At 34.3% G+C, this 12,868-nt stretch overlaps 1 protein-coding gene across 2 annotated transcripts in view; it reads right to left on the bottom strand.

The window, feature by feature from the left end:
* Window positions 1-4,056: 4,056 nt before the first annotated feature.
* Window positions 4,057-12,868, bottom strand: part of LOC139121856 (uncharacterized) — a 28,555-nt gene continuing 19,743 nt past the window's right edge. Inside the window, exons 12-15 of one of the 2 annotated variants that reach the window (XM_070687085.1) lie at window positions 9,309-9,367; window positions 8,031-8,122; window positions 7,662-7,725; window positions 4,057-4,961 (exon numbers count right to left, since the gene is read on the bottom strand). In XM_070687085.1, the coding sequence (XP_070543186.1) occupies window positions 4,687-4,961; window positions 7,662-7,725; window positions 8,031-8,122; window positions 9,309-9,367 (490 nt within the window). In that variant the 3' untranslated portion in view covers window positions 4,057-4,686. The remainder of the gene's footprint in view (window positions 4,962-7,661; window positions 7,726-8,030; window positions 8,123-9,308; window positions 9,368-12,868) is intronic. The other variant, XM_070687084.1, reaches the window with a different exon arrangement.

The raw sequence follows: 12,868 nt of genomic DNA, 5'->3' as shown, positions 1-12,868 counted from the left end.
TGGTCTCTTAAATAAGACTGCGCAAAAATAGGACGGACATATTCATATCATTCTAGATAATACATATTAATTAGTATGCGGCCTATACCAAAAGATGCTGGTGGAATTTAGTAGCCTGGATTTTATTACGATGGTCCAATATAGAGAATACTTTGGGGGTCAAACACACTTGGTCTAGGAGCGATCCGTACAACTTTTGTGAAAAAAAAGATTCAGAAGTACAGCCGACTAAAGTATGTAGGCCTATGCATTGAGAGAGAGAGAGAGAGAGAGAGAGAGAGAGAGAGAGAGAGAGAGAGAGAGAGAGAGAGAGAGAGAGAGAGAGAGTCGGTTTTCATCAACTGCATCAACTCCAGGCTGGACTCATCCATCATTGTGCAAAATTTATTAGCTGGCGACATAAATTTTAGTACGTACTAAATATGCGCCACACAAGGTTGTTAATGTAACATCTTTATATGATAACATTTTGCGGTTTGTGCCCATATATCATCTTGAATTTCAGTCCATGGAAATATGTCTCTTTCAAATACGTATTGTACCTCATTATAATAGACGCGAATCAAAGGAAACAGAGATGCAGGAAAATACCATAGGAAAAGGAGGATGGGGAAACTATGACACTTTTCATGCAGACAGCAAAAGTAACTCTTGCAAAGTCTTGCAAACTAAATTAGCTATTGCAGTCACATCTGTACAATTTTTTGATTAATTAGCAACATGCTGTTACAGTACGAGCAAATGCAATCTTTGACAATTTTTCAGAGCAGTAATTGACTTCTAATGACATAATGGCCGCCAGTTGACTTGTTTTTCACTTGATTTCACGACAAACACGCACACATAACACACACATTCTCATAACATGGCTCTACATACGGTTGAATAAAATTGATAGCCCGCTAGATTGAGTGCCTGGAGACTATAAAATAGCAAAGAGAGTTGGGAGCAACCAGTCATGTGTGAAATTCAAATGAGTACAACCGCTCTTCATCAGTTTATGAATTTTTCACGAATGAGAGGAAAATTGTTGTTTGGAATTTATTTTTGTATGTCCTTTAATAGTGTCAGTGAAAGCCATACCAACCTACAAATAATGGTTTGTGCTTGGACTGAATACACTATGTAAAGGGTGAATCGATACATCTGAAAATACCGCCATAAAGATTTTGATCCGGGATTTTAAAGTTGGTACGTCTTGGCATTTACCTTCAAATGTAAAACAACCATCAGTATCGATTTCTGAGTTCAGCGCCGCCATGAATTGTCACTCCAGACACTGCTTTGCATGAATTCTGATATCTAGTATGAATTACAGATGAGAAATTCATGAAAGTTGAGCATGCTCGTACGTGGCATGAAAGCATTAGAGGAGAAAATTAAAATGAAATTCTATCACTGTAAGATTTTTTGGCATGAATTGTTTTTTCATGCAAAATATTTGATGTACCTGTAATCGATCTGAAGTATATATATATATATATATATATATATATATATATATATATATATATATATATATATATATATATATATATATATATATATATATATATATATATTATATCGAAGTATGTCCTCGTGGGAAATTACAGTGCTCGATGCTAAGGCAGAGCGTTATAAATAATAACATAAAATTACTTCAAGTACAAAGCAATGATATCTGTTACTTAAGTTTCATGCATCCTGCAATCATCAGACAGAAGAAGTGAAAGGATTCTTAGCTCGACAGTCTATAATATGTATTATCGGGACGTTGGTTGGTTGGGAGTTGATTTCAAAATGTCGCCACCAAAACAAATATTTCTTATATCAAATTTTAACACCACCTACAAATAGAATGGTACGTCCCGATAATACATATATAAGACTGTACTTGAAGTAATTTTGTGTTATTATATATATATATATATATATATATATATATATATATATATATATATTTATATATATATATTTTGACACATATTCTTTGAGTTCTACCCATCAAATAGGCTTGGCTGTTTACTACATTACAACATTCATTGGTGACAGATTGGCAAGAAAACTTCACAGCATAATAAATTTTCACACCATCTTCAAAAACTGTAATATTACAAAGAAAACAGAGAACCCCTTCATCAAGGTGGAGTTGAAGGTCATGTTCTTGATCAGGACAAATCTCAGACACTCTCCTTTCTTTCAGATCTGGTAATCAGTGGACCTATGCTAATACAAACTTTAATATTTCATCACAACAGATACACTAACGAGACACTGACATGTGTGTAGTTGATAGTGTTTTGATTTCTTCAAAATAGATCCCATGGGGCATAACACATCAGTATATGTACACTGACTATAAAAACCCTTGGAATTCAATGTCTAGACACATTAAAAGTATTGGAATGTTGACAAGGGGATCTTTTACTCCGGCTGTTCCAAATGCCAATGACAAAATTATTGTCCTCCATAAATGACTCAACAGAGGTTCTGATTTCATGGATAAATTAACAACTTCAGTCATACATAACACTTTTCATTGCTTTCATAAACAATACGTAACATTTCTTCACAGCCTATAGCAATGCTACTTCACTTGAAACTTTAAGCAGTACTTTTTTTATTGATCTTCTATTCACAGAGGTTAAGGGTCATCTAAGGTCATCATGACAAAAAAACTGACTACACTAAGGGGCATGGTGTACCTGAATTATTTAAATAACACACAGGGCAAGTTTGTTTTGCATGTACTGAGCTTTGAAAGACAACTGTAAAAGCACTTTGGTATATTCAAGTCTCATTTATTCATTGCTTAGCATGCATAATAACTGTTTTGAAAGAATTCTACATCAGATCAATAACGAATTACAGAACATACATGTTCATGGGGTCAGAGGTGATTGATGTGATGTCAGAGAGGCCATGCAGTCTTGATGTGAGTTGCTCATGCTCCTTAAAGCTAACTAAGGTCTCATCTCCCCCTCCTCTTAAGTAATTCTTGCATGTGTTCTCTGATCATTATTATAGATAATGTGAGTGGATTAAATACAATAAATTGCATATACTTGATCAGGGATTACTCATACACTTGATCTAGGATTACACATAAAACTTGATCTGGGATTAACTGGCTGTGGATCACATTCAGCCCCCTTGCACAGATTCCACTCCAATGCATTCTCTATAATCTACATGTAACATGACAGAGCAATTTGTGCTGACAAAAGTCAGAGAGTTTAAGAGGAAAATAAAGGTACAGGATTGACTGATTCATTGATGATCAACCACTAAGCTGTTATCTTGAATTTATTTTATTGGTCAAGGTCTTGACCATCTCATTAGTGAAAAAACAGTATAACATTGGGTCACATTATTAAATGAATGGCCATAAACACTTTTATATAACAGCTTACATTTATTGTTTTAGCATGCAGTGTTTTTTGATAAACATGATGTCTATTGCAGTGTCATCTGCTGACATGGACATACCAAGAAAAATTATGTCCTATTCAGTAAAACAAATTTCACGAAATTGACAATTTTAGTTTGTCAACTGCAAAGTTAAACTACTGTACTCTATTTGGGATTCCAGCATCCTGTGTATCTATGGAAACTAATGGAGTCATTAACTAACACTTTTACTGCACTATATATATGTGCTATTTGATAGGAATATGGGCTCTGTGTATAGAGTTTAACAGTGATGACTCTGGTAAACAATGTGGCATGACAATAGCTGAAACTTTTGATAACATGTTCATATTTTTGTTCTTGAAAGTAAGTACATTTTCAGGCATTAGCCTAGACTTGGTTCAAGTCTGTGATTTGTGAATGTTTGAGTGGAGTGAGCGCAATGATTTGTATTTTGCTTTCATGTGAAACGTGTGCGTGAGTGGAGTGGACGCTATGAGTGGGGTGAACGCTATACAGGGGAGTTTCACCCGGAATCACGCAGAAACTAACTCACTATACTGCGCAGACTCAAAGGTAATGCATTCAATAGCCGGGAAAACCTGACCTAGGTTGCCAAATTCCGAATAGGTTTGTACGAAATAGGGGAGACACAAGAGAAACTATTATAAATAATTTTTATTTTTTTTTTCTAGCATTAGCCTTACAAACGCCTTTAATCATGTAGAATTTGCAATGTGTTTGTTGACAAATGAATATGAACTCTGGACTAAGATTGAGTTGCCTGCAATAATGCAGGAATACAACCGGCATTAAAAGGATTAACACAAGGCACATCAATATGATTTTAGGAGTAGGAAAGGAAAATGTCCTTTACAGATTGAATAAAATTAAATAAAAATAAATCAAAAGTTACAGCTAGCTTACAGTACTTAAATGAAACATTTCATTATCAGATTTCAAACAATCTTCAAAAAAAAATCTCTGGTTTGCTGATGACAGTCCTTCATCTGTTGCAAGTACATGTATGGTAAGTCCCTGCCCACCAAGAAACTGTGAAATCTCTAGTAGCTGTCTTAAGAAAGGATTTGCACTAGCTTTCTTCTAGGATGAAAAGGTTGACATGTTTTGAAGACATTTCATCAGAACCTCTGAGAAGTACTTTTGGCGGCATGTTGGAATATAGATATCAGATTTAAAATTGATGTTGCAAAACCACCTTCATTGTCTATGCCCTGAGGTGTGGTTATTATTCCTGACTTTTTTGCAGCAACACAGCTTGGTCACACTTTTTCACGTTTTTCTACCAGAAGATATTTTTGTGCTGGGGTTTGGATTTTCACGGTTTGTCTTTGATGTCTGTTTGTGACTCATCTCCTCCTTCCTGGCTGCCAACTCTTTCTCCTTATCTTCCATGAGTTGGACAGTTTCTTTCAAACTTTCATCTTTCTGTTGCTTCAGCATTTCCACATCTTTCCTGAGGTGTTTCTGCTTTTTCCGACATTCTCCCTGGAGCTCTTCCAGACTTGTGAAAAAATGTTTACTGAACTCAGAAATGGCTTCCAAACCTGTAAAAGATATGAAGGTGTAAAGGCAAGTATTTCACAGATTTATGAAATACCTACAGTAATATGATAACTATCATATTTGTGCTTGTAATGTGATGGACATATTTTTCTCAAACAAATGAGAAACCATCTGCAAGATTTCATTTTTAAGCTGTTTTCCTACATACAGTTAAGAGACCCTATTGCACTGAAATTATATCACTTACTTCATCAGCTTGTATAAGGCAATTTTTATTTGAACTGTAATCTGTTCATAGATGTTCTTAATGCAATAAAGTGACATGAAAATGTGTACACTGATGTAAGATGTACAAAAGATGATGACTTTGGAATCTAATCAAGAAGAGTACTAGTCGATATTTCAGTGAAAGGAACTTTTTTTTTCCAAGTGTGATGAAATTTCTAAGAATTACAATGGATAAGCTGATTGTTGATAAGCCAGAGCATCAGACATTGGAAGTAATACTTGAAGGCAAGAAATGCCTTGGGGTTAGATTTCCAGACTTTCAAATCTGACTATATTTTCTGAATGTCTCCATCTTGTGTGGGCTCACTTTGAAACTATATGAGAGAATCTTATTCATTAAAGTTTCAATTTCTCTGTGTGGAAAATGCAAATCTGAGGAGTAATCTCAGGTAGTGGCAGCCATTTTGAATTTCAAATATTAGCATAATGGTATTTTGATGTGATTGGCTTCTTAAATCTGAACATTTCCATGGTGACCAGTCCCCTAATTTTTATTTGATTATGAAAGGAATTAGTTGAAGATTTCTTTGACAAGGTGTGAATGCAAGTTTAAAATTTTATTTTTTGAAGTGCTAATTATCTTTAACTTTGATTCATGTTGCTACTCATAAGACACTGCTTTCATTTAGTATTAGATAATGAAAGCACTAAAAGGCTGTTCGCTTACATTGGTAATTTTCATTTCCATTATATTATCTTGATTTCTAATTCTTTGATGGCTGATCATATTTACTGCATTTGTAATCCATTTGCCATGGTTACTTAGTGTTTGAAGCAAATGATTGCATGTTTTTTACAACAATTTGGATAACCAGCAAAAATATTAGGTCATACAGGAGCAATGGAAATGGCCATTTTGAAAAGTCTGTGTTTTTCATCTTTCCATAGAATACACAGGTACGGATGCACACATCACTGTTGTAAGGTTTTCATATGGCAAGTAATATAACACATATGAACCTTAAACACCTTGTTATGGTCACTTAATTAGCTCATTTAGGATGACGCTAATCTTTATTTTTCAAGACAAGGCCCACAAGACCCATGGTATATAAGACATTATAGCCCAGATGATCTCAGCAATGTAAAAGTCAACGCTTTAAATGACTCAATTTTGTAAACAAATTCTGTAAACATACAGCTTTGTATTACAGTGTCATAAATTCATAGAGATACGAATGATTTACATTTGAAAACAATCAAATTAGTCTCACATGACTTAACCCATCTGTGCCACAAACAGGCAGCTCAAGTGTACACTGATATTTGGGAAATGTACTACTGAGAAAATGGAACATCCGGTGTGGCTTGCTGCTGGGTAATTATCAACTTTGGTGTCCTGAATATAGATGAACCCACTGTAAGAATTTATATTTTCTCTAAAGCAATGGATAAAGGGTTAATAAGATCTTAAGAAACAAGGCTCTATGGATGTGAAATCTGTCAGGTATGAAACTCTTGTGTAAAACTTTAATCAGCTGACATGTTCCCACAAGTTCTGTGCTCATTTTTCCTTGCCCAGTCTGTCAAATCAAGCTGATATTATATATATATGTTTATTCTTGGTTACCACACCCTTAAAGTTTGATATTTGTTGTGAAAAAATGTAACACATCCATCAATTGAAACTTATTTGCTTAATTTACATGTTTACTGAACAGGTACCATCTGTCAACACGAATCATTTCACATTATTTATTAGGATATTTTAATTTTTGATGAGTAAATGTTTTTGAATTTTGTGCTGAATATCATTGAACCCTATGGTACCTTGTAGCCATGCTTGTCACTCTATTTGACCATCCATTAGCATAACAAATCTCAGTGAACACCTATTTCAATTTGTATAGTTTTGACCATGCTAATGTTTCAATTGGTCGATAGTAAGAGATTTCACTATTAACTATCAACCGACTGAAACATTTCCCAAAAATATCAAACTAATCAGACCTGCAGAATTTTTGCATAACCTTTATTTCATTGTATGAGTTAAAAAATGTCACGTTTATATGAATTAACATCCTTAAATTTACAGTGAGTATACACACTGGATGATAAATTGGCACATCCTTTTGTTTCTTACAGGTTTGAATCTGGTAACAGATACCTACATATACAATGCATGATACCTACACATACAATACATGATACCTACACATACAATACATGATAGCTACACATACAATACATGATACCTACACATACAATACATGATACATACACATACAATACATGATACCTACACATATACAATACATGATACCTACACAAACAATACATGATACAATACATGATACATACACATACAATATTTACACGTGGTCCCGACATGCGGACATTTATAAAAGTGGGATAACAGGTGCCAGACTCTCACATAAAGTCAAGAATCCTACTCAAGTATTGCGTAATTATAATAAGATGAGATCTGAAAATACTTTTTGAAAACAACTCACTTTGTTTTTCTGGAACCTCTGTTGATGTATCAGCAGGCGTCAATGACTTGACTATACTAGATAACTGTTCAAAGAGAAAAACAGAATACATATGCGTTGAATACTGGGTATTTGAACACGTTTGGACAGTACCGATACCGAATAACTGTTCACAGAGAAAAACACAACACATGTTATGTGCTGAATACTGGGTATTTCAGTATGCTTGAACAGTATGGTATAATTAAAAATTAAATGTGACAAAGAAGAAATATAATCTAGAAAAACAATCAACAGCTGCAAATACTGCACTAGTAATATGAAAGGTGCATTAATCTTGACTGGTTTCTGCACTGGAAACAAGCAGCGAGTAACATAATGCATTTATACCTGATCTGCTTGGCCCTTGAAAGTTGATAAAAATTCTCTCAAGGCTTCTTCTGACGCGGTTCCTTTCAATGTACTGAAGGCATCAAGGACATCTAATAGAATGGACACAAAAAAAATTTGTATAGAAGAACCGAACGTTTCATTCACATGCGAGTGAAATACAAGATACTGAGATCATTCAATGTTTTAGCCGGTTACAGTATTTGAGTCAATCCCTCCTCAATCTCATATTGCATTCATGATAAAAGAAAGGGATGTACATATAAGAGATTACAGACTAAAAGCAAAGACAGTTTGTTGAATAATGGAAGTGTGTGTGTGTGTGTGTGTGTGTGTGTGTGGTGGGGGGATTAAGGCTATAACTTGTGTTGTATTTTACAGCAATTTTTCTGTTTATAGTTTTTTACTATTCTTCACAGTCATGCCAAATGTCCAGTTCTCACTATATGAACACTGCCTGTGAGTGAGTAGGGTAAAATGTTATTGCTGGTATTTGAATTCTATTCCATACAGTGGTTTATTTGAGTCAACAATGCATTGCAATGCCATGGCTATAGCTTCATTTTACAACATACTTTCAAGAAAAGAAAAAGAAATGAACTTTGGTTTATAGAGAAAATAAACTGAAAATATTAAAAGTTGCTACTATTGTGTCTATTGTTTGGGAAGAAGAGAAGAGATCTAAACTTGAAGCTCAACATTTTCTGAAGATTAACGTAGTAGATAATTTCATGATTTTCACACAAAATGCAAATTATTGTCTATGATATGGGCTTGTTTTTAATTTCTAGTGAGATGGGCACATGAGCAGCTATAAATATGATGTTACATGTACATAGAGGTAATGATGAAGTCTGCTGTAATAGGTGGAACCCAAATTGAATGGACCATGGTACAAACAAAACCTGTGAACAAACATACATAGACATGGAGTATGTGTATTCTTGTGTTTGAGTTTATCGATATCTATTTGTGTATACTGGTATAGCATGACTTATTCAGGGTCAGTTTTCCATAAAACACTACAGTAGTCAAAGTACAACATTTTACTCTGAAGGATGCCTAGTTACAGTCTGTACACCTGGATGGCATTTCAATCGATGAAGGTAAGCCACACCTCAGATGAACAGTTTGCTGTGTCTGCATAGACCAACTGCCAAATTCAACATGTTTTCGCAAGAATGGAAGATCAAACTTTCATGAATGACATTGGTGTGGAAAGCAAATACAACAGATGTTGACAGTGTATGCATACAGGTACACTATAGCATGTCTTACTTTGCAATGGTTTGCAGACTAATTCCACAGAGCTCCTTTCAAAAGTCTTGTATGCTTCCCTGAGTCATGCAGAAATAAGAGAAGAAATTAAATATCAGTTTGACTATCAGTTGATATGATAAAATAGGGATAATAATAGTGACAAAAGTACAAAATCAAGTATGACAATAGAAATAGAAATATTAGAATTAGTACCGGTAGTAGTCCTAATGTTCTCTGGATGCAAACAATCATAATTATTAATACAGTATATTATACAAGGAGAAAATACCAGTATTTGTTACAAAAAGGTACTGAAAATAGTTTTGAGCAACTACATACATGTACATGAAACTGAATTTACCCGTATAATGACCAGAAAACACAATAAACTTCGCACTGAAGTGATAACTATTCTTGACAGTCTTACAGTACTACTGCTAGATAATACATCGAAAGGGGAAAGAAGCACAGATTGTGATCGGTAAGAAACACAAAACTACAAACTATTTCATGAATTTAACAAACTATAAGCCAAGACTATTACAGTTTGATTTCAAACACCATAGTGTTGATTTTTCTATACTTTATTTGATGTTGTCCCACCCTTCATACATGTATGTCAGGTATCATCTATTTTTACATTCAAGGAAACTCACAGCATTTCTTTACATAGAGGAAGTTAGTCTGATGTCGGACTAAATATACACACGCAGTCTACTATGGAGGCAGTCATGAATAGGGAGAGTCACACGTCTTGTGTTTGTTATTATGAATAAAAGGGGTGCTGTGTTCATCATATTTAGTTCAGACATTGTGAATTAGCAAAATGCCAAGGACAACTACAAAAAATTCAAAATAATGTTATTTTCTTTATTACTGCATATGTTACAGGTAGCCACTATTAACTGATTTTGTGCAATTCACATTATTTTATGACTAATTTCAACCTTAAGTGAAGTGGAGTGCCGTTCAAAACTGAAGCATTGCCATTTCATTTCAGTGTAGATATAAACCTTCACAGAGAAAAACTGCTGAGTCAGCGTTTTTTCTACATTTCTTTTGTAATGAAAGAATTAATTTTACCATTATTCTTGAAATCTTGTGCAGTGGTTCCTCTCATTGAATACATTTTTCAATCTGGCTTCTTGTACAGTCTCTTATGAAAGTTTCAAGAAAACTATAATATTTAAATGACATTTTTTTTCATTTCTATATGCAAATCAATGAAATTAGCTAATATTACACAAGTCACAGGATAGATTTAAGTAACTCTATTTATGTGACTGGAATCAAAAAATGAACATAACACCCATCTTAGACTCTACAAGCAACAAAATTTCGTTGTAGATCAATTCTATGATAATTTCTCATCCCTGCGTAGGAAATTAAGGACTCAACCGTTCATCAATCTAAAGCGCTAGAAGTGTCATGGTATCTGACTTCATATCAATGTTCCTTATGCACAGGAAATTTGAGTCAAATAAATATAAAACCTTGCTGTGGACGAATACTGAACATTTTTCTTGATGACAGAAAAAAGTCTGGAAGTGATATTTTCCATTAAGAAAATTAAAATTTCGTTTTTATGAGGTGTGTTTTCATAACAGCTGTGTTATGATTAATTTAATGCATAGATAATGAACCATATCCTTTTGGAACAAAAAAATTGATACGTACTATACACACAGAAGAATTCTAGTACACTTAATCGAATTAGCTATTTCACTAATGGATCACTGACTGAAAATTCATTTGAACTCTGTGGTCTTTATACATTGACATTGCACTGAAAAATTATGCGTTGTTCTTGAGATAATGGTGCGGTAATGGGTCATTTCTAATAAAAAGCCATTTAAAGTTATGATCAAACTTAAATTATCTTTTGTTCAACAATTGACTTGGCATTCACATCCTGCAAGTTGAATTGTGTTGGTTACAAATCCAATGTCTAGTAAACATACATGGCCAACTACATATACTGGTAGATACCAAACGTTTGTTCTATTTGATGTGCAATTCTGCTGAAGCCTACTGCTAATTTCAATATTGATGTCTATCTTTGTCAATTGCAAATCACACCTGACGTGTATTTCAGTCATTTTGATCTAAAAATTTCTCATACTTTTTGAGGAGTATACGTCTCAGACATCGATCTTGTAAGGTATTAAGGGAGATTCATCTTGCTCAGCAGGGACTGATAATACTATAAGCCTATGTTCTGCTGAAAATTCCTAGCCTTCAGCATATGGTTATTTAGCTGTGGAAACACAGCTATCTGTGGTGGGGTAGGCTGATCTATGCAGGTCATGACCTGCATAGATCAGCCTACTACCACAGCTAGTTGTGTTTCCACAGCTAATGTTTATAAAAGAGAAATTGAAATATAACAGATATGCAAGTGGAAGAACTTTGTAAGTTATGCCTGAGACATATTGAAGAAATTTTGAAGGAAAACTTTAGCTTTCACAATTATATAAAATAAAGCAAACCACTATGATATGATGAAATTCAACGCAATTCACTATTGGAAAACGATATTAGATTCTAAATTTTGAAATGGAGAGTTATCAAATAAAGATACTGTGATGTTAAATTTATGTCTGTTATTTGTTTTGACTTTAGATGTATGCAAAGTTGACCCACTCAGACTATCACAGTTCTGTTGTAAATATCATTCTTCACAGATAAAACATAGCAGATTCTAGACTTTCATTGGCTGTTGAGAAGTGATGGGAAATGCATCACTTGGGTGACCCATTTTGTTGATTACAACACACCTCAGTAGGAATTTCTCAATGTAATCCATAGATAGGTTTTGACAGCACAGACAACAAGTTTGGAGATAAGCACTTCCATTAAAGTTTCAGGATTATGTTATCATTGCTCAGATGAGACATGGCTTTTGAAGAAAAAAACACAACCAGCCTCTTTTGTACAGTGCCACTGAGTTGGAATTCTTCTTCTGTCAATGTGGAGAGCTGTGATTATTAACTCCTAGTTTTTTTCTTAATCTCGCGTAGCGTCTGTGTGGAGTGAAATTCCCAGAGCTCTGTCTGTATTTTCTAATGTCAGTTAGCAATCATGTGCATTTCATAATATTCGAGGTCTCAATACAAAGAGGAACACAAACATAACTGTAACAGATATGGCAAGGAATTTGTAAAAGTTCACAGGATCCCTGAGGAAATGAAACTAAGATGCCATTATTTGTAATCCTTGATGAATCAATCACCCAAACAGATACCTGTATGTGATGAATGACATGAGGTGACTGGACAAATTAGGCCCCGGAGAGTCAGCATACATTCTTGGATTGAATTGTCAAGTGTACAGAGCTAAACACAAGAGCAACTTTCATCAATCTGTGATGGCTGTACAAATTTCAGCATTTAGAATTGAGTGAAGATTGTCGTCTGGAAACATGTTACTAAAATACCGTCAAGGACAGTGTGCTCACATTCGGTTTGAATTGGTCCATTCGAGAAATATTAAAACCAGCTAAAAACAAGCATGATAAAAGCAAATATGGTCTCCAACTTATGTACTGGAGTCATCTTTTACATGCATATCAACTTCTA

Source organism: Ptychodera flava, chromosome 21 (genome assembly GCF_041260155.1).
Source record: "Ptychodera flava strain L36383 chromosome 21, AS_Pfla_20210202, whole genome shotgun sequence".
Classification (NCBI taxonomy): Eukaryota; Metazoa; Hemichordata; class Enteropneusta; family Ptychoderidae; genus Ptychodera; species Ptychodera flava.
This window is presented reverse-complemented; position numbering and strand designations above follow the sequence as displayed.